A 22341-nucleotide genomic window follows, 5' to 3' on the forward strand; every position below is an offset into this window, starting at 1 on the left:
GTTTTTCTTTACTTAATTTTATTTTGTTTAGATTTCTTTACTTGTATGAATCGTGAAGCTAGTTTTTTTTTATTTTTTATGTTTAATTTTCTATATTTTATTTGTAATATTGTTCGATTTGTGTTTTGTACTTTTCGCTTAAAAACTTATAATAAAAGATAAAGTCATAAGACTGTTTGCTCATAATCACCAAATATGGTCAGTAATGGCTAGATGGTCGTCCTAGATGGTAAAGCTGAGGGTGCAATGTCTTAGTGGTAGTTTGACCTTCTGTTAGGTCTTAGACCAACCACGGTATTCGTGCACAGAACAGATAGCTTGGTGATTGGGTTCAATTCCCTTCTCTGATGGGCCCTGGTTGGTGATTCCTGGTGGTTGATACCCACCATAAGGGATGATCCTGGGTAACACCTACAAGCTTACTGTCCAGGTGGTCACTACAAAGTATACCACTTGGGGATTACAACTGTACTATCGGTGGTGGGTAATCGCGGGCTGTAGTGGCCTTTGAGTGAGACCTGTTACCTAATATGGTGGTATGGAAGGGGTCTAGATGTTTGAAGGTTATCTGACGAAAGTCCTCCGTGAAAGTAGTAGTGGTGAGGGGTTATAATAGTAGCCATTACAGTATCATGCAATGGATTAAAGGACGAGTAGGGTGGTGTTCAGCAGATTCAAAGGCCTTCGGGTCCCTGGGATATGTCCTTGCGCTTTGGTTGTGGTGTTGAATTGTCCCTGTTAAAAGGTGGCGGGGATGGTTACATCATGGCTTAGTGAGGATGATGCAATGAACAAACTACCTCCATAGCCTTCAATAGAGGGTGCGGAAAGTAGTGGCCACTACACTTACAAAACACTTGTAAAATAATCACCAAATATGGACTGTCCCAAATGTGTGACTATAAAGAGAGTTGACTGTACTAAAGATCAAAATACCAATAATATCAATGTCAATGCTTTTAATCACTGGAGTAGAGACACCAAGCAAGATGCTTGGTTTAAGGCATCTTCATTACATGGGGTAATAGAAACACTTGAAAGAAAACCTAGCTATGTAACTATTATATCTGATAATGGTGGACATTATCACAATACAGAGCTAATAATAATATTATCACATTGGAAAGAATGGTACAATATTTGCGTTAATAAGTGGATTTTTTTAGAAGCTGTTGAGGCCAAAACAGCGATAGACTCTCATCATGCCCAAGTAAATAATTTACTTTACCTTTTCTATTTATATTATAATTATGAAATTCATTTGTAATCAAGAATTTTATATTAAGATTACACATGCTATCAAGCGATATGTCAAACTTGGTTATGAAATTGCTTCTGGCAAAGATATAGAAATGGCCATCAAAGATTTATCTGGTACTCATGTAGCAAATCTCCAACCAAATCGAGAGCAAGGTAAATATTCTTTTGTAATAATGCTATAATTTTTGAAAATAATAATTTTTTTTTTTCAGTTCAAACAGAAAATAATATTAGTAAAAAAGAAAAACAAAAAATAGGAACAATTGCAGGAATTCAAAATTGGAATGAATTTACTTGGATATATGATGGCGAAGAAGCTGGTTATATTTGTGCACGACCTCTACCAAGATTTGGAGAATTGAACAAATTTTCCCCCTGTAAAATCCAAAAAATTATTAAAGACCAGATAATTACACAACCCAATCCTATTATTTCAACACATTCAAATCCTCAAAAACAATGGATCATACCAAGGATTGACCATCAAGGTACTAGCTGTATCTTTTACATAAACGTCCAAATAATAAATTTATAATTTATTTTTTGTTTGTTGAAATAGATTCTATTGAAAATATAGAGGATCAAATGAGTAAATTGGTAGGTTTGGTTATAAAATATAATAATTCTAATCAATAATAATCATAAAAAATAAGTTATATAATAATGCAAAAACTTACAGAGAAAGAAGAGAAGGAAGAAGAAGTGGTAGTTGATTTGACAAATGAGACGGAAGTGGAAGTAGATCTGGAATGCAAAAGGTAAGAAACTGCTGAATACAATTTTTAGAATAAATTTGTAAACTTACCAGTATTTATTTTTTTATTTAGTTTGGAAGTTTTTATTTCTGGCTGGGCATTGCAACAACATCAAAAAACTAGATAGCCGGTAAAAAGAATTCCTATACACATCAAGCAACTTCTTGAAACCATGTTTCATGCAGGAACTGCAAATCCAAGGAAGAAAATGATGGCAGTAGAAATGAAAAGTGAGCTAATGCAGCAAGTGCAGGAAGGAGAAATAGAAGAGGAGGACGTACCAAAGGAATCTACTATAGCAAACTGGATAAATTCCTTTTCACGGGGTTGGAAACATGCAATGGCACTTCAAGCAATTGAAGCAGCAGAAAGTAATTTAAATGTATAGGAGAGCCCTTGTAAACAACTTAGAAGGCTAAAATTTATTTGTTTATGGTATAAATAATATAATAAATACAATAAACTTCGAAATTTAGCTATTTTTGAGGTATAAATCTGATGCGCGTACATACCAAACTCTTAATTTTACATAGGAACGTATAATTTTTTTTTACAAATTTCATTTTTTCAGGTATTGTTTCACTATAGTATGTGATTTTCATTTAAAGTTATTGTGTAATCTATTGAAATTTCTTTTATGGAATGTTTGAATTAATGACGTAACCGTTAAATTTAACCCCGTTTTTGTATATGAAAATCATGCCGATCTTATCCAAATCATCAATTAAATTAGTAACTAAAGATGTTTTAATTGGAAATATACAGAAGAATTTAGAATGCCCTTATGGTCCGTAACAATGAAATTAGTATAGATTAATTAGATATTTAATAGATAGTTTAGGTTTGATTACTTTAGTTATAAAGAACAAATTTTTAATTTGTTTTTTAAGTGTTTATTTAAAATTTTTTGTAATCGATTATGTATTTTTGATTCTAATTTTAATAAACGCGTTACTAATTTTTTTTAAAAAAAGAAAAAGAAATTACATTTGCGAACTCACACAATTAATGCACACGATTTAATTTTTGCGCGCGCACATGATTTAGATAAATGATACTTGAATCAAGCACTGGCATAGTAATACAAATTTAAAGACATTATTCTTTAATTAGAGATATACAATTATTAATTTTTTTTGTTGGTGTAACTAAGGTTGCTTGTCTAAACCTCTTCAAAATCCTACGATTAGTTTCGTCAAAATTTTACTATAGATTTATTATAATTTCGGCAGAGTTTCGGCAGTTTCGGCATTTATAATAAGTTTCGGCAGTTTCACCTTTCTCCAAAGTTTCGCCAGTTTTTTAATATAACTTTAATATAGTTTCGGCAGAATTTCGCTTTTCGGCGAAACGCCATCTTGTCTAAACCCCTAGGTTTCGGCAAGCAACCTTAGGTGTAACCCATTTTTAACCTATGTTAATTCAATTAATTATCCTTATATGTTAATTACATATTATTTGTGAAGAATTTTTTTTTTTTTGACTAAATTATCTGTTTAAAAAAAAAATTTTTTTTCAACTCTATCTAGAAAGTACATCAAGAATAATATTAAAGTCGATTATAGCACCACATCTTAATCTTAGATGAAGATTCCAGTTAATTATATAATAATGTAGAGTGTAGGTTACGTCCCAATGAATGAGATATGGTGCAAGTTGTGGTCTTCTGTTCTGTCCAGTCACAATTGCAGGCATCGAAGGTGCTCCAGAAAATGGGTTCAGCCAAAAAGTATTATAAGTATGAGGTATAGCGATCCTGACGTATTCTACGTTGAGGATACCATTCAAGTTATTCTGAAGAGAGTCAATTTTCTCTAATGCATTTTGGCAGTCAGGGTCTCTGTTATAGAAGACCTGCAGGGATTCAAATATATTCAACTAACCATTACACAAATAAAAATTAATATAATAAGCTAATAACCTCAATCCAAATATCAGGTGGTAAGCACAGACTCTTAAGAGGCATAATCCGTTCCTGTTTTGATGGCCATTAGAACCAGATTCCAATATCAGATCGTCAGTCATCGTTACCAATTACACAAATTACATTTGATTCTGTATACCAAGTTCCATTTTGATTTTCGAATGACATTACCAGTTTACGATGTATTCGTTGTTTATCCCCTCCATCATACTGATATAAAAATTAGATAAGAATAATAATATCATATGCAAGTGTATATGTAGAATAAATCTTACTTGGATTATAAGAAGTTCATAATTGATTATTTCAGCTTTATAATATGAGTGTATCGCATTGCGCACGTTAAGACTATTAAGTTTACCATCTGGAAATTGAAGCTTGACAACTACTTGATCCTGTCTTCTTCTCACTGCCTTTTCTATTTGTTCAAGAACCTGATATGGTTGTTTGTCATTATTTCACTTTTCATTGTTTTACAGTAAAAATCACAATACCTTGCGAGCTTCTACAGTTTTACTGGTCTGTTGGGTTTTTCATGTATCATATCAATATATCTTATTGAAAACAAACTTGTTTGACAAAAAATCATACCTGTACTTCGGATTCTTTGTAACCAATTACTGTAACCTTCATATCACTGGTAAAAAAATGGTCTATCCTACACATATCCTACACATATCTTACACATATTGGGTACTCGAAATGTAGAAAATCATACACAAATAATACACATATCATATACATATCGGGTACTTATATATATAGTATACCTATCAGGTACCTGATATATGTATAATATATATATTAGTACCCGATATGTGTATGATATGTGTATTATTTGTGTATGATTTTCTACATTTTGAGTACCCAATATGTGTAAGATATCTGTAGGTAAAGCTCCAAACGGGTCGCTTCAGTTCGGTTTTTTTGCGGTTCGGGTAGAACTGAAAACCGAAATGGAACCGAACCGGAACCGTCAGGTTCGGTTCAGTTCTATCCGAAATTAAGAAAAAATGCGAAAAAGCGAATATACGACTATCCAGTGATCGTACAAGGACGAGCCATAGCTCGTTGGAATCTTCTCATCGAGACGCGTCGAATGGTGGTAAAATCAAGTCTCTAGCATCGATAGATCACGAGATAGCACATGGTGAGTGTTTCTTAAAAAATTTGCATTAGAAAACGATCCATTGATGCTAGAGACATGAATTTACCACCATTCGACGCATCTCGACGAGACGAATCTAATGAGCTATAATTCGTCTTTTTACAATCACTGGATGGTCATGTATTCGTTTTTTCGCATTTTTTTTTAAATTTTCGAACGTCAAAAATTAAAATTCCGATACAATCGATTAAACGCCATCTATTGATCACACAAAGACGAATTTTGGCTCATTGGATTCGTCTCACTGAGACGAGTCGAATGGTGGTAAAATCAAGTCTCTAGCATTGATAGATCGTGAGATAGCCCATGGTGAGTATTTCTTAAACAATTCGCATTAGAAAACGATCTATCGATGCTAGTGACATCATTTTACCACCATTCGACGCGTCTCGATGAGAGGATTCCAACGAGCTATGGCTCGTCCTTGTACGATCACTGGATAGTCGTATATTCGTTTTTTCGCATTTTTTCTTAATTTCGGATAGAACTGAACCGAACCAGACGGTTCCAAGTCCAAAACCGAACCGAGAACCGAACCGAATTTTTTGCCAGTTCCGGATTAGTTCCCGGTTCAAACTGGAACCGTTCGGAGCTTTATGTGTAGGATAAATCATTTTTTTACCAGTGATATTTGTAAAGAATCGGAGTTGTCAGAAGAAAGGAGAAAAACTATGAGGGAGAAAAATCAAGATTTCTGCAGATAATCTGATTCATTTGAGTATAAAATCAAATTTGGAAAGTATCAGCCGACAGGAAGTCCCTAAAATTTTAGAGGACATTTATAACAAATCACTGTCATCCAATAAATGAATGAATAATAACATTATGCATTACATCATTTGATCCTTACATCATATATAACCGCGCGTAACTACTAATGAAATTCTAGGATCAGGTGTAACATTATTAATTTTTTTGGCATATTTTTGCAAGTAAAAAAAGAAATGGTTTTCCAATAATAAATATACGATAATAATTCTATTCAAATTTTTTTTTCAAAATTTATTAGTCAAAAAATTTTTTTTTACTTTTCTATTGCATTAAATTTAATGATTAGATAGATTTGTTTTATTAATAATTTATTTAAATAATAAGAATAATTTTTGTATCGTATTGTATAATTATAATAATTATGTCGACTTTCAACTAAATGTTTTTTGATGCGTAAGTAATAAAATACAATTATTCGGTGGCGTAAATCCATATCTGTAACATAATAGTATAGAATATTGGTCAAATCAGTTAAATTGTTCAGAGTATTACGTGGACTTTGCCTCATTTTTTCTCGATGTGTGACACGAACGGTAACTAATTTTTTTCTAGAAATATTTTCATATGACCAACGAAGCTAGAAAATCTAGTATGTGGAAAAAAATTGCGTGTGCAAACTTCCATGTGATTAACGCATCGTAGGTCATAAATCTAGGCAAAGCCTACAAAGTAAATCTTTTGATCCTATAAATATATTTCCCTTAGTTAGTTTGTTGTACAAATACGTGGTATTCGCAAAGACTATTTTGAATGTCATTCTACTACATTGGAAGAAGGTAGACAACATCACAAAGGAACATCCATTTTTAGTTTGTAAGGGATTATCTCAGAAGTATATCTTGACTAATTTTACTTAAATATAACATATCCACGACATTACATATCACGAAATTAATGTAAGGCGAGCCCTGGGATAATAAAAAAATATCCCTAAATGGTGTCCTGAGGTACGATTATTGCCATCGAAATAAGGGTATTTTATTTAACATCATTAGAGGGTACGACCAGTCAGAACTCACTGTTGTCGACAAATAGTACGCTATTCTTATTTCTGTGTTTGTGCCCTATACTATAATGGTCTTTGATGTTATTCATTCTATTAATATCTACGTTCTCATATTTATTCTTCGCAAACCTTGCTATGCTACGTTAAATGTCTTTCTCTTATTATAAATTCAGAGATTAAGCTACATGCCTATATACATGATCACGTTCCTAAACAAAAGATGATGAAAATAAGTATTTACTATTTAGACTCTACCGTTGTATGGCTATTCTGATAACCATTTTTTCCATTATTCTTTACTATATCTTCCTTATCCATAAATAATTTCGTTTCTTCTTTGAAAATCTCTAAGTGAGATTAACATTGTATCGAATTTTAATCGTACACGAATGACTTTGAGCGTAGAGAAGAAGACACTATTAGATATTGCCGTATTTATCCTTCACTTCTTTGGACTTCGCCCAGTCTCCGACTGAAGGCCCCATGGACTAATTTCACTAGATTCCATCTAGAACTGGATTAACCCTCTGGGAAGGGATGTTTCCATTAATTGGTTATCAATAACAATCATTTCTACGTTATGACCTCCACTTCCAAAGGAAGGTCCATAGACTAATTTTATGGAATGGACTATTTCTTTGAAAGGCTACGCCAAGCCTCCTCGTTCCTTGAAAAATCATGGAGACTTTTTTGTCAACATTTGTCTATTATTCATCTACGTAATTGATAATGTTTGTAATTAGTAAAAAATGCTCACCATTATCATAAGACCGAAGGTCTTATTTAGTTAAAGGTTTTAGGAGATATGCTCCTAATGGTTGAGCGGCAAGACGCTCGGGCCAAAGGCAGTCCCACTGCAAATATGGAATCAAAAATTACTAATAAGTAGAGTGCGATTTTTATATAAGAATTTTTGTTTATCATTGCCCTCTCGATATTTAACTAACAATCACATTTTTTCATTATTTAGTGATATCATTTGGATAGTTCTTTCAGAGCCAAAGGAATCTTTAACATTATTACCGTATCAAGGGTATACAACTCATGCTAACAGTGATTAAGAATAGTTGTTGGTGAAACAAAATTGTTCGTTGTGATTTGTTGGTTATCCTCTATGTATACACTCTAATATATCTCAAAGGAAAACGAAAACAAAAATATCAGGAAAAATATCTTTACATCTACTGCACAATCTGAAGTTGATGTAAAATAGAAACACTGTTGATCACGTAACTAAGGTTCTTGAAATAATTTGTGTTAGAGAGGAGTTAGCGACAAGTTGATATCTGACCGTCTTACCGCTCAACCACGCTCTTTTCATTAACCGAATCATACAATTTCATGGCAAACGTCCACTGTAATCAAATAACATACAAAACGTATACGGAAAAATTTTCACTTCCCATAAAACCAAATGTTTTATAATTCGAGAGGAAGTTCTAGAAACTACGTTTCTAGTTCGGAAGGACCTATGGGCTGATTTTTCGAGAAACGAGGAGGCATTTGGCCTATTCCATGAAATTATTATGAAGCGAAATTATACAGGTCATATGATCAAAAACAGATTACAGTAATATGTACAATACTAATATTAAATCTATATTCATAGACAGCTTAGATAAAAAATACCAACGATAAAAATCATGCAATTTAGTCATAATATATTGGTCATGTGCCCCTCCATGTTTTTCTGAGGAATGAAGAAAATCACTTCCTTCGGAAGGTCCATAAATGGACTGGAGATTATTTTGTACACAATCTGTCTATTAACCATCTACAGTAAGCATTTGCGTATCAATTTGTATACAAGAAACAATTCTGTATGAATTTCGAGCGAAGTGAGAGGCTTGGCGTAGCATTTCGAAGAAATAGCCCATTCCATGAATTTATACAGGGGCAGTCTCCGACTGATATCGATACCTGAAAGACCCATCTCATGTGTTCTTTGAAGTATTTTCTGAAAATATGATTGACGCAGATGCTTCAATAAGGTACTCGCTTGATTGCTAAAGGGAATAAAGGATGGCCTTTGGCAAAAGACGTGTAAATTTATAAAAATATGATGATGATTCTCAATATATCAATGGAAAATTTTACCAACTAAATCTATATATTTTCGTTTATGTAGAAAATACAATCGAAGAGAATAAAAATAGAAAATGAAATAATCTCGATGTTTCCAATTTTCTACAATGATGACGCAAGCAATATGATACCGACTGCAGATGTCACTAGGTAGATGATAACGTGGAAAGAATATGAGTGGACAACAGGGAAGGGGATAATGTGAGCAGGGATAATGTAAACAACAGCGCTTTCAGATTTTGTGTACAATAAAAATAGATAAGCGGTGAGATTTAATATCTTTAAAGTTAGCAGCAGTATCATAATTTACCACGTATGTTTTTATTACTTGACATTAGTAAGATATATACTACAACAATAAAATTAAAATTTAAATCATATTCCATACTATAATTCTAAAGAAATAACTGATGACGATTTATCCGTGATTAACACTCTAAGTTTTACCAGTTGATTAACCGTTTAAAACTTTTTGAACTGGTTCCAAGTTCTAAATAACATCTCGTTCCATACACGAAATTTATGAGATGAAAGTTCCTAAAGGTCTATAATAAACAAAATTAACGCTTTTTGTTTAAGGACAATAAATCATACAGTATAGTTAATATAGAAAGCGTTTCCCGTGCACTTGTATTTATCGTCTAAATTTGAGGTTCGGCAGTGTTCATTGTAAAGAAACTTCTAGTGAGGTAATAGCTCTTCCTGAAAAACTTCCAATTTTTTTAGTAGTAATAACAATTGTAATTACAAAAGGAAATTTATTGGTTTACTAGATAGAAATTTACATATCAGATAACAACAAAATAAAATAACGCTTAACTACAAATGTATTAATTGTTACGTTTAATACATTTAATAATGTTATACTAATGTTTACTATACAGTAATATCAAGAAATCTATACTATCTAAACTTTATTGTCAGCTTTATCATTGACTTTATTATTGTCTTCTACTAATAAATTCAAAAAATCAGTATCAAGATAATATTCTTTAAGCATATTTTCAATATTTTGAACGCGTTCTTCCAATGTAACATTTTTGGTCCTTCCACTAATGAATGGAATTGGTTTGTATTTATTTTTAAGTTTCCTTACAAGTTTTCTTCGATATTCTGTACATAAATAATTAAACACATATGTTTGCAAAAATCCCCTATCAAAAGAAATAAAATATTATGAATAATGTAAGGCCATACAAACTTGATTTTATGGTTTTCATAATATAAAAATTTCATCAATAACCCGGCAACCCGGCTTTTAATTTTTTTTTTCTAAAATTTTATATGCAAAATTTTTTTTCAATTTTTAAAAAATTCTCACCCGGCATAGTAATAATATAAAAAATTTTTTTTTAAGACTTAACAAAACTGACCCGGCCGGACTATGAAAACCATTTTTACCACTTTGTGTCGCCTAATTACGAATTGTATAAAATTATTATTTAACTTACCATGGCGCTAACTTAGTTGCTCCAAATAAAAATACGAAGACGCCTGACAAAAAGCTAAATAATCCACCGATGCTTGATAAAATCGAGGCAACTAAAGAGAAAAATAGGAATAAAGATTTTAATTTTTATTTTCCTGAAAATTAAAAAAAAAAACAAGATAGTTACGATCATAATAAAATTCCTCTTGATACAAAATATCTTTTGATACTGGTCTTAATATAAGCATTGTTGTATTTGGGGTTGATAAATTTGTTAATATATGATCAGTATGTGCATTAAAATCAACGAATTCTTCTTCCAATCCACCCACAAGACCGTAAACATACTTGCTAAATATACGTTTGTTGATTATAGGTGAATAATATACGATTACAGCTTGCTCATTCAGAATAAATAAAGGAATAATAGAAATCAAATTAAAGCCAGAAGATGGATAAACTTTGTCTATTTTAAAACCATCTAAATAAGCTTCAGTGATATTGGGAATTATTACTATTCTATTCTCCATCAGGTAATCGAAAGTATAGTAATAACTTTCACCGCCATTTTTACAAATATGAGGGACATAACTATTTATTATAGGCCCAGTTGTTTCGCATTGCTTTGGTTCAGGGTTAGTGTAGTTAAGATTTGAATTAAAATCAACATAATCAACGGACAAAATATTAGAAGAGTAATTACAATTTATAGGAATTATACTACAAATTCTGATAGCAATATTGCCGTAATTTATATGTATTATACTGGAAATTAGGTTTGGTTTAGTAGTCGAAAGAGAAAATTTTGAAAACTGATTATAAGTATAAATAAGAATTGCAATTACAAGTGAGAGAGAGCATAATCTTTTTAAAAAAATAAAAGAAAAAGGTTCAGTTGATGGTTTAGCTTCTGGAAATAACATTTTGAATTTATTTCAAATTTTAAAAAGTAAACTGTATAGTATTATGTATTATTGATCTGTCGTCCAGTTCGCATTCTTGACCGGCTCTGATATAGGGCGGGGCGTCCTTAACGTACAGTAGGGGTGTATGATATTAACGTACGAACTGGCCTGAGTTTGGGAGTTATGCACTTGCACGTGATAGCGTTAACGTTAATTCCAGTCAGTTCGTACGTTAATATCGTACATCCTCACTGTACATTAAGGAACCCCCTGATATAGAACTTCCGCGACTACTGTGAACTAGAATCAGGAATGAGGCTATGTTTCGCGGATAGTTACATCATAATCGCAATCCGAATTGGATTATATAAATTTCTTTTTTAGATTGGCTGTGCTTTTGTTTGTGGCTTTTTAATATTAATTAAAATTTAATTATTATAATCGAAATTACAATTAATCTACAGTAGTTTGCTTTAGTAACCCTCTGAGCTGATCAAATAAACTCGAGTTATTTGACTCACTTGATTATTTAATGCAACGAGTTTTAACCCGTCGAATTAGCTTCATATCTTTGTTTGATTTGAGTATTCATATTTAAATGGCTCTACCCGGATATTAGTATCCGAATTATGGAGATCATGTGATATTACCTATATAAACAAATAATAATACAATCCTTGAATTGCAAATTCTAATTTTTAAATATGTTAAGCGTTAGAAATTTAAGAATACTAAATTTTTTATTGATTATTATAATTATTTCCGAAACTGTTGTTATTATCATTTACCCTTTTTATATTACATTCCAGATAACTTCGACATATTCATTATGGATCACAACTCCATTCGTTCTTTCTACTGGATTATCTGCAGTCTTTTATAAAACCATAATGCATTTTATAGCATTTTTAATTGTAAATCTTGCTCCAATTGCGATAGCGCTTTGTAATATTTTCAAATTTGATTATTTTCTTGGTAAATATTTTTAAGAACTGCGTATACGTAAATATTAATTGTAATTTGTAAATAGTTTAGTATTTAATTTTGACTTTACGTCTTTAAATAATTTCAATAAGAATTTGGAGGACAAATTTTAATTGAATTAAGCAATGGAGCGGTTAGTAAGTATATAGAAGAAATCAACAAATTATACTTAAGGAACATTATCGACCCTAATTATAAAAGTGAAATAGACAAGGTTAAGGATGAAATAAATGAAATTTCATCAAAATATTATATACGCGAATATATACCTTTGGTGATAATTTTAGGAATATTTCAATTTACCCTTATACTAATTTGTGTTTCACTGTCAAGGTAATTATTAATAATTATTTTCTTCTATATTTTTAATATAAACTAAATTATTATTATCATTAGATCTTGGAAGTGGATTAGGAAGTCTAAATTGAATGATAATCAGAGAAGTAAGATTTTTTATAAGTTTAATTTCACTATCATCATATTAATCTGTCTTCTATTAGATATCAATATTATTTATCAACTTGAGAGGATTTTGCTTCTAATTTCAGTTTCATTTACTGGAATTACGGTATCAATACCATTTATATATGGGATTCATATAAATAAAAATTTCAATAATATAATTACTACAATCATAAGAATATATAGTATTATTGTAATTATTATAATTTCAAATGTTTTCTTAGTGATACGAAAATGTTCTAAAAATCTTTATGCTTTATTTTATCTTGCAATTACAATCGAAGTAATATTAATACTTTTAGTTTTAATTCGGTTTAATAATCATAATCATGATGGTAACCAAATTATTTTTTTCTAAATGATTTAAAATATTAAATTATTATTATAATAATTGATTATATTCTGATAATTTTAGGTCATTTTATTGATAGAATTACAAATAGAGAAGATTTAATTATAGGTACATAAATTCTTATTAATTTGGCTGAAAATTTACATTAAAAGCATTAATTATATATTATTTATATATATTAGCTATAATCTTGATATTTTCCCTAATAATTTTAATTATTAATACTTGGTTATGTCAAAGATACATTGACGAAAAAGTCATTTTACAAAGTAAGTAAAGAAATTGAAAATATTTTATTATTTTATTAAATATTTTATGTTAACTTATTTTTATTTATTTTAGTATATGGTCCAAAAAATAAACAAATTCTATTAGTGAGACTATTACAAAACATTAAAGAGACTTTAAAAGACAGTTTTAAAAAATTTTTAAAATTTTTAGGAAAAAAGCCAAAGTCAGATGAATATTATTTAAAAAGATTAGGAATAAAAGCATGGAAATTTACGCCTGAATCAAGATTTTTATCATTAAACATAGTAAGAATTGATGACAAGATTGTAAGAGTTGAAAATGAAGAAGATGAGGTTGAGAGCGTTTATAACGGAGAAACCGATAAGATCAGAGTCGTTGATAATGATAAAAATGATGATATTATTATTAAAATTTCTTTTAATGCTAAATCAGACGTTATGATACAAACAAATTATCCTTTATTCAATATTAACAAAGCTTTGAATATGCGTAAGAAATTATTTATATTAACTCTTATTACTATTCTCTATTAACATATTTGCTAATTGCTACTGACTACCTTCGTCTCCCACCACAATAGAGTATCCACCACCAATAGAGTATTGGTTCTATTACTATGAAATAACAATTTTGTCAAATCCGAATAATGATCAAACAATAATTGCTATTGGTCTTGCCACGAAAAATTATTCAATTAACAGGTATTTATTTCTACAAAAAAATTTCATAAATTAAACGATTTCTAATTTTTTTTTTTTTCACTTAAAGATTACCTGGTTGTGATACACATTCCGTTGGCTTTCATTCAGATGAAGGTAGAACATTCCATAATGAAGGATACACTGGTTCAAAATATGCTGAAAAATGGGGCAAAGTAGATGATGTAATAGGTTGTGGTTATTGTCCAAATACTGGGCAAATTTTCTTTACGATGAATGGTAAAAACTTGGGTATCGCTTATACCAGTCTATTTTATAATTGGTATCCTACAATTGGTTCTAATGGATTTTGTAGTTTAAATGTTAATTTTGGTCAAAAAAAATTTAAGTATAAAGAAGCTAATGGTATGAGCGTTGCTGGTATAATTTCTCAAGAATTATTAAATAAAGTAGAAGAAATTATTGATGTAGATAAATTAAATTAGTACACTTTGTTTAATAAATATAAGTTAGTTTATTTATGGTAGATGCAAAATCAGATAACGATAAAGTATTTGTAAAAATAATAATATAGAAAATAACACTGAAAATAACACTAGTAACTGAAATATAAATAATTTTTACATTTAACTTAATAAACACTATTCATTATAACGACGAAAAAAAATGAATATTTTATTCAGTTTTGCGCTTTGGCTGAAAAACCATCGAAACTGACCGTTGCCATCCCTATTATAAAGGGAATTAAGAATTCAATATATATATATATATATTAAATAAATTACATTTATAAAAAACATTAAAATAGATTATTTATAAAAAAAAGCATATAGAAAAGGCATTTTCAGTCAATTTCATTTACGCAATCTATGCTAGAAATTTTGAATTAATCTTTTTTTATACTTAAAGCCAAATACATAAGATATTCCCCATTATAAAAACTAATTTTCAATAGGCTTTAAAAAAAATGTTAGTTTATATTTATTTCTCTTGGCGGGTACGTCCCCTAACCATGTGGTTGGACGATCTACTTAATAATTTAATGAAAATTAATTTAAATAATTTAACATTGTTAACCCTATAAAAAATTTTATCCGTTATTTCTGTAAAAACTCCGTAAAAATGAGCCTTTCCCGGATCCATTCACGGAAAATGTAAATAATTTGATAAATTCCGTGATATAAGGCTAGCCTTTTACGGAAAAAAGACGGAATATAAAAAACGGATCGACTTTTTTTCACATGGATGATAAAATTTTTTTTATTTAAAAGTGCTTTTTACAAGTGCATGAAATGAAATATTAAAGAATATATGTATTGTTACTATGAAAATAAACAAAATATTTCTAATTTACTCTACTCTTTAATTGAGAATTATGTCCAGATTGATGATAAAGAGACATTTTTCTTCCATTAACTTGAATCCAGAAGGATCTCCTCTAGTTTGTCATTTTTTCAAACGAATGGCGCAGTAAAATTAAAAAAGTATAAGATTCGCCTTTTTTTATGAATCTAATTAACAACACATATGCATAAGAATTTACAATTTTTAATGTATAAGAAGTAGAATTGCAGACATTAGAACATGAAATAACATAAATCATGGGTAGTTAGCAGTGATGTGCTCTTGGAAGATTGGAAGCACCTTTGGAAAGTTTGGAAGTATAATTTTTTAATAAAACCATTTGGATTTGGAGGTACAAATGCACATCACTGGTAGTTAGTTACTCAAAGTTCATTACGTAAGAGTATAGTTACTTCTTGGCATGCAGCCAGCCTAATACACTTCAATAAGACTAAAATGGAACCGTCACCGACCACGTGATTTGCGAGATCGCGTTGTTTACAGCGACTTTTTTTTTTGAATAGTCTGATCCCTATTTGTCACCCCCTATAAGTGTATGCAAAATTGTTAGGCATTCGGAGTATTTTTTTGCCCTTGTTTCAGTAACATAATATGTACAGTACAACATATATAAATGTAGGCCTGCATCCTTGGTATTCAAACAATTCATATTGCAAGATATGAATGTCATTGTTTGTACTTTTTTTAACTTTCATTTACTTTCCATTTACAAAAAAAGTTGAAACAGTTAGTTTGTAAGAGAATTAATAAGGTTCTTGTATAATTTGTAAGCTCTTTTTTTTTTGTATAAATAGGGTTTAGATTTAACTAATTTGTAAAATATCGTGTAAATTAAAATAGTTTAGATTATGTGACCGATCTTTGTCTGATTCAACAATTTGTTCAATTCGTTCTCCGATGTTCGGGTACTTCCCCATGGTTACATTGTAATATTTTAACGGGTATCATGGGTTACACTTGTACACACGAAAGATCTAATATTAAGATTGCGGATTCGTTATTAATTATCAAACTTAATAAAAAAGAAAAAAATTAAGGAGAAATTTTTATTTAATTCTTTCCAAAAATTTTTATAAAAAGATGAACTGGTTTATTCATCTTTTTATTTTTAACCTCTTTATCCTCACCTCTACTGCTGGCGGCGATTCCACTTGCATATGCAATTCTGGTGGTGGCTTTGGTCTTTTCTGCGGCTTTGACCTCGCAGGTAAGTAGATAATAGTTAAACATTTACTTTATAAATAATAATTTAACATACAACTTAATATTTAGGCAGTGATTGCAGTGGTGAAATTCTTGCTCATATCTTGCAATGCGGTGGTAAGAACACCTAATCCCAAGACCTCGGTCCTTGCACTTATGGATGTTGCTCACAGGATAGTCACTGCTGCCTAGACAAAGAATGCACTGGGTGTCCTGATTCCAAGTGGCAAAAGCCTATGTTTTCTACTCAATCCAACACTACTGCCAGTACTCCCACTACTTATCAACCAAAGAGTACTTCTAGTATTCAAACAAGCGCTGCTCCTTCAGGTTCCTCATCAGGTTCCTCATCCGTTTCCCCATCAGATGTAGGTTCTGAATTTCATGTCAAACAGTTAACAATCAAGGTTATTATGTTGCAATATCTAACACAAATTAATTCACTTATTATACAGATTGCCACAATTTTAGGGGCAGTAATTGGAGGTATTTGCGCAATATTTGCTACGATAATAGGTGTTAAATGTAAAAGGAAAAAGCAAAATAAGTTAAATAGTCAAAATAAAGTAAATAGTCAAAATAAGCAAATTAGTCAAAATGATCAAAATCAACAAGATGTGGTATAATACATATATATATATTGTAAAATATAAAAATTTTGGTATAAGTAATATATAAATTATTCGATATTAAATTAATTTTGTATTAAATTTAAGAATCATTTCCAGAAATCCTTTAATAATGGAATAAAAGAGAAATAAAAGGGACAAAATTGTATATAGACAATTAATATTTTTTTTTTTTGAAAAAAATTTATCAGTAATAAATAGATGCGAAAGTGGCGCAGTGTTGTTTTTAAATTTAATTAATTTTTTAATTGGTGTTAGATACCTAATTTATACCAGATCTGTGACACTATTTTCTAAGATTAAATAAATTATATACATTATTAGATATTAATTCGCCAATTATAGACGGGTGCATCTTTTGTGATCAAAATTTTTAAATTTTACCCGAATATGTAATTTTAATTTTTCACAAAATAATGTAAAAAATAGTGTTATTTAATTATTACACTCCTTACTATTATTGTAACTACAATCTGCTTTCGACATAACGAAGTTGACGTCAATCGTCGTCATGGCACCTCAAATTTATCAGCGAAAATATGATAGTAAAATGAGGGAATTTAATTGGTTAAATATCACATGTTTGGTAAAATTCGTATAACAATGTTAAACATATTCATCGATACTAAAAAAACAGTGTAGAAACTTCTATTATTAAAGAGCATGCCAGCTAAGTGCCAAATTTTATATTTTGAAACTTTTTTTTTTCTATTAATTTTCTTTAATAATTTTTTAAAATTTTTTTCTATCCTCCTTTAGGATCGGGAACTCACGAATCGAACGGCGCGCTTTATCGCTGCGGTAAATACATTTCCATTACATAATCAAATTTTCAATTGGAGGCTTCATGCCACAGAATTGCCACTTCGAATAAATTAATTTTAATTAACATAATTATTAAAAACTAATTTTTAAATAATTATACATATCATAATTAATATACCCACACTAATAAATCTAACAAATCCCTTCTCAATAAAAAAAAAATCTTATCGTTCTATATTCAATTTTGTCACTCTATCAAGTCATTGTTTTAAAACTGTTTCTATAAAATTGAACGTATTTCCTATCATTTTTTTTTTTGAAAGATCGAAAAAGTTTGATGGGTCAATCTCCTCAATTAGGATTAAATTATTAATAATTATATCATGATAAGCTTTCTTTCTCTTCGAAATAATGTATCGTAAAATTATTATTTAATGTACACGATTTTTTAACACCTTTGTAGCAGCACTCTTAATAACAGAAGCAGTTTTTTCAATTTCTTTCTTATTAAAACTGGCACTAATACAGATTCTAATACTAGGTTCTATACTGAATAATTCTTGAGTTCTATTATATTTTGCTCTAGTCAATAAGACTCCATTATTCATAGCCTAAATTAAAAAAAAAAATTTTTTTTTAAAAAAATAGGAAATAAAAAAAAAACTAAAATAAGCTTAAGATCCAACCAACCTCATCAACAATATCTTGCAAACATTTTTCTTTATCTTCTATATCACCAACTCTAACGATTCCTTCGTCAATTCTAAGATGTATGACGGGAGAATCTGCTGAACCATTTAATAATAAATATTTAATATTATGTAATAATTGTTTAAACAATAACGTATTAAATTTAAGTGTTGATAGTAAAAGTGGATTTTGTTTTAATAATTTTAATGATTCTGTTGCTGCAACTGTTAACATCGCTGGTAATGATGCTGAATAACAATATGCTGGCCCCGAAATTCGCTGTAAAATAAGAACATGAATTAATAATAATAACATAATTATTAACGACAATAATAATTTAATAAACCCACCTGATGTTCTGTGATTTCAAATGATCCAGAACAAAATCCTCCAGATGAAGCTATTGAATAACACATTGATCCAACAATCATATCAACTTGATTGGGCTACAAAATAACAAATAACAAAAAATTAACGTAAACAATCATGAAAAAAAAATTAAAGAACTTACATACATCAATATCAAAATAATCAGTTAAACCAGCTCCACGCTTTCCAAGTGTACCAAAGGATAAACTTTCATCAAGAATTAGACGATATTTAAATTTTTTCTTTAATTCAATCTAAAAAGGATATTAATTAATAAATTAACACGTATTTAATTTATTTTTAATAAATTATAGATATATACCAAATTAGGTAAAGGAGTAATATCGCCATAATTTTCAAATAGTCCTTCAGAAACAATAAACCTTCTTGTCAATCTTCTTCCAGTCTAAAAAGGAATAGATTAGTACATACCTTCATATTTTTAAAAAATAAACTGTTTAATTATATATACCTCAATATCTTCATCTTTAATTTTTCGTAAAACTCTTTCTAAATCTTCCATATTATTATGTTTGTACCATTTAATAATAGATCTCGAAATTTGCAAACCTTTCTGAATAGAAAAATTACATCCCTCATCACTATAATCAAAAATGAATGCTTAATTTTTAAAAGGAAATGTGTTATTTTTATAAAGTTGATCAAATAAAGTAACATACGCTACAATTATATCGCCTCTTTTGCAAAATGATGGTATAGCTGAATTTATTGTAGAAAATCCTTGAGAATATATAATAGTATCTTCAGTTCCAAGAAAATCTGAAATCTTCCTTTCAATTTCAGTGTGTACATCTAATAAATAAACGAATAAATGAATGGAGAAAGGTTTATTCTAGAAAAAGTACTTTTTTTGACATGCGGATAAATGTTGGAAGGAAGAATTACCAACTGTTCCGTAAAATCCTGGTGGACCACAGGATCCAACACCATATTCTCTGAGTGTTTTGATAGCTTTTTCCTATATTAATAAAAAAAATTTTTATTAGACAAGACAAAACAAAAAAAAGGATTAGATTAAACAATAATTACTTTAATAGAATCATGAGATAACAATCCCAAAAAATCAAAACTTGAAATATTTAATAAAGGTTTTCCATTAACTAATTTAACTCTCGGTCCTTGAGGCCTTTAAATAATGTAATATGCAATACACATTTATTTAAGTTAAAATTAATATAAAAACTTTCTTAATAATTAATAAAAAAAAAATCAAAAAAACTTTGAATTAGAATACAAACCCATTAATTACAGGAATTTTATCAAATTCGTTTTCTTCATCAGAAAGTTGAGGTACAAGAGGTTCGGGTTGCCACTCGTCAACTAACTCTTCAACTTCCTATTCGATTTTTTTCTTCAAATAAGTAATCAAATAATATCCTTTAAAAATTTAAATACTAATATATAACATACCTGAGGGGTTAATTCAATTAAATTATCTGTTCTATATTTTTTAGTAAATAAATAAATTATAGCAAAAAATACTAATAATAACTCTAAAATAGTTCTAAAAGGATCATTTTGATGAGAATTTTTAATATATTTTAAAAGAATCCCCGATCCCGGTATATGTGAGTAAAATATTGATATTTGTGTTATTGTTGTATTCAAAAATACGAATAATTCATTTAATGGTGGATATGCAGTTTCCATCGTTAAAAGGAGAGAAAAAACACTACTGGAAAAAAAAAAATAATAATAGTAATAATTAAATAATTAATGTAAACCGCCGATCTTATTATTTGCCGAGATCAGCGACGCCAGTGACTTTTTCTGTAAATTTTATTTGGTTTAAAGTAACACCATTATAAGCCATTTTGTACTTTGTAACTGATCTAAAATCTTACAAACGAAATAAATATTACATACTGTTTAATGATAGGATAACGATCAACGTAATCAGAAGTTTTTTTTAAATCTAGATTTTTTTTTTTGATCATTTGGTTAATCCTTTTAATCAATTTAACTAATTTTGATTTTTGACAAAAAAATATTCCATTTCCTATGGGCGGCTATGGCACGATATATGCCGATCGTAACGTAATACGTAAGATATATCATATATATTATCGACTTATTTCGGGAAATTGGGAATCACGTATAGTTAGATGGATGGATCACCCGTATAATATTGACCCCCTAAAAACATCTTGTCACCCCTATTATAATATCATAATAATAATCAGGTTTTTTTACCATTTATATTTTTTTGTTTGTCATTTAATCATAAAAATTCCATTTAAATTTAAAAATAACGTCACGTTTTTCGTTACTAAAAATGGTTTATTTCTCTCAAGAAATGGAAACATACAGAAAGTGTCCGGGTAATAGAAAGCATCCATAGGTTAAGTACTGTACAGTTTCGCAGAAATTAAATTCTCACTCTCACTTCGGAACTTAACACTATTTCTTATATAGTATTCAGGTAATGATAGTGAATTTCGGGATCGTAATTGTTGGATTCCTTCACAGCTGGTACGTGCTCCGTAATTGGCCGAAACATTTGTAACATTGAAAATTAATTACTACTATATTTGAATACCATCAAATATACTAGGAATGGGTTCAAAAAAATCAACGGTTCGAACAACCGAATCGATCGCAGTTTATAACCGCAGTTTATAAATTTGGGGCTTGAGCTGCGGTTTGGACCACGGTGTTAAAAACTTTGTAAGGCATAGGTAAAAAAACGTAAATTTACAATTCTCGTATGACATCGAATTGTACAGAGAATTTACCTTTACTTTCCTTTACAGCTTGAACTTTGGTTTCAAGTTATATAATCATGGAAAATATCTTATTTAATTTATCTCATTTTACGAACAAAATTTGTAAAATCTGTTTGAATCACCAGTTTAAACCTTTGGATTAATTAAACCGTGGGGTTCAAATTATCTCGGTTCGGCGTAATTCGATACCATTTCTAATTAAATGCAATAAAATCAAATAACTTTAATGGATTTACAGCAAACTATATCAGATATTATTGGATAACTTAATATCCGATTCTTTTATCACACGAGTTACTTTAAATATATAACGGGTAATGAAGTCATAACGATTGCCCTTTTAACCTTTTCAGGTAAAAATATAAATAGGTTGCGGTCTAATAAATAAATATATTAAAAGATAAAATCGATCTAAGCCTATTTAACAATTTTACTGTTACGGGATACAGAGGCAGATGGGTAACCAGAAAAGGAATTGAAAATTGACCGACTCGACGACTCGTATTACAACCTCTACTTCTCGGACACTTACTGTATATTTCTAGAAAAAAATTCTTCATA

General features: G+C 29.6%; 7 protein-coding genes across 7 annotated transcripts; 4 read left to right on the forward strand and 3 right to left on the reverse strand.

The window, feature by feature from the left end:
- Positions 1-877: 877 nt before the first annotated feature.
- OCT59_028923 (uncharacterized protein) lies at positions 878-2142 on the forward strand (the record flags this gene model as incomplete). The annotated part of the gene is made up of 6 exons (XM_066147658.1): positions 878-1210; positions 1287-1413; positions 1473-1748; positions 1820-1849; positions 1940-2018; positions 2088-2142. The coding sequence occupies 6 exons, from the start codon at positions 878-880 to the stop codon at positions 2140-2142; spliced, it is 900 nt and encodes a 299-aa protein (XP_065994346.1).
- A 45-nt stretch (positions 2143-2187) lies between these two features.
- On the forward strand, positions 2188-2403 carry OCT59_028924 (uncharacterized protein; the record flags this gene model as incomplete). Its single annotated transcript, XM_066147659.1, has 1 exon — positions 2188-2403. The coding sequence occupies one exon, from the start codon at positions 2188-2190 to the stop codon at positions 2401-2403; it is 216 nt and encodes a 71-aa protein (XP_065994347.1).
- Positions 2404-3536: 1133 nt separating this feature from the next.
- OCT59_028925 (uncharacterized protein) lies at positions 3537-4572 on the reverse strand (the record flags this gene model as incomplete). The annotated part of the gene is made up of 6 exons (XM_066147660.1): positions 3537-3869; positions 3937-3990; positions 4063-4149; positions 4215-4373; positions 4434-4460; positions 4531-4572. 6 exons carry the CDS (start codon positions 4570-4572, stop codon positions 3537-3539), a joined length of 702 nt encoding a protein of 233 aa, XP_065994348.1.
- A 5304-nt stretch (positions 4573-9876) lies between these two features.
- On the reverse strand, positions 9877-11321 carry OCT59_028926 (uncharacterized protein; the record flags this gene model as incomplete). The annotated part of the gene is made up of 3 exons (XM_066147661.1): positions 9877-10123; positions 10421-10511; positions 10586-11321. The coding sequence occupies 3 exons, from the start codon at positions 11319-11321 to the stop codon at positions 9877-9879; spliced, it is 1074 nt and encodes a 357-aa protein (XP_065994349.1).
- Positions 11322-12193: 872 nt separating this feature from the next.
- OCT59_028927 (uncharacterized protein) lies at positions 12194-14497 on the forward strand (the record flags this gene model as incomplete). Its single annotated transcript, XM_066147662.1, has 9 exons — positions 12194-12278; positions 12380-12620; positions 12684-12730; positions 12974-13084; positions 13165-13209; positions 13284-13370; positions 13444-13842; positions 13934-14054; positions 14122-14497. 9 exons carry the CDS (start codon positions 12194-12196, stop codon positions 14495-14497), a joined length of 1512 nt encoding a protein of 503 aa, XP_065994350.1.
- A 1960-nt stretch (positions 14498-16457) lies between these two features.
- Positions 16458-17206, forward strand: OCT59_028928 (uncharacterized protein; the record flags this gene model as incomplete). The annotated part of the gene is made up of 3 exons (XM_066147663.1): positions 16458-16584; positions 16650-16697; positions 16773-17206. The coding sequence occupies 3 exons, from the start codon at positions 16458-16460 to the stop codon at positions 17204-17206; spliced, it is 609 nt and encodes a 202-aa protein (XP_065994351.1).
- A 1199-nt stretch (positions 17207-18405) lies between these two features.
- On the reverse strand, positions 18406-20730 carry OCT59_028929 (uncharacterized protein; the record flags this gene model as incomplete). The annotated part of the gene is made up of 11 exons (XM_025329453.2): positions 20465-20730; positions 20293-20390; positions 20084-20180; positions 19940-20012; positions 19714-19846; positions 19506-19635; positions 19356-19439; positions 19180-19287; positions 19015-19110; positions 18665-18943; positions 18406-18585 (listed from the first exon to the last, which is right to left on the reverse strand). The coding sequence occupies exons 1-11, from the start codon at positions 20702-20704 to the stop codon at positions 18406-18408; spliced, it is 1518 nt and encodes a 505-aa protein (XP_025169053.1). The 5' UTR covers positions 20705-20730.
- Positions 20731-22341: the final 1611 nt, after the last annotated feature.

The sequence above is a fragment of the Rhizophagus irregularis genome, chromosome 8 (assembly GCF_026210795.1).
Source record: "Rhizophagus irregularis chromosome 8, complete sequence".
Taxonomy (NCBI): Eukaryota; Fungi; Glomeromycota; class Glomeromycetes; order Glomerales; family Glomeraceae; genus Rhizophagus; species Rhizophagus irregularis.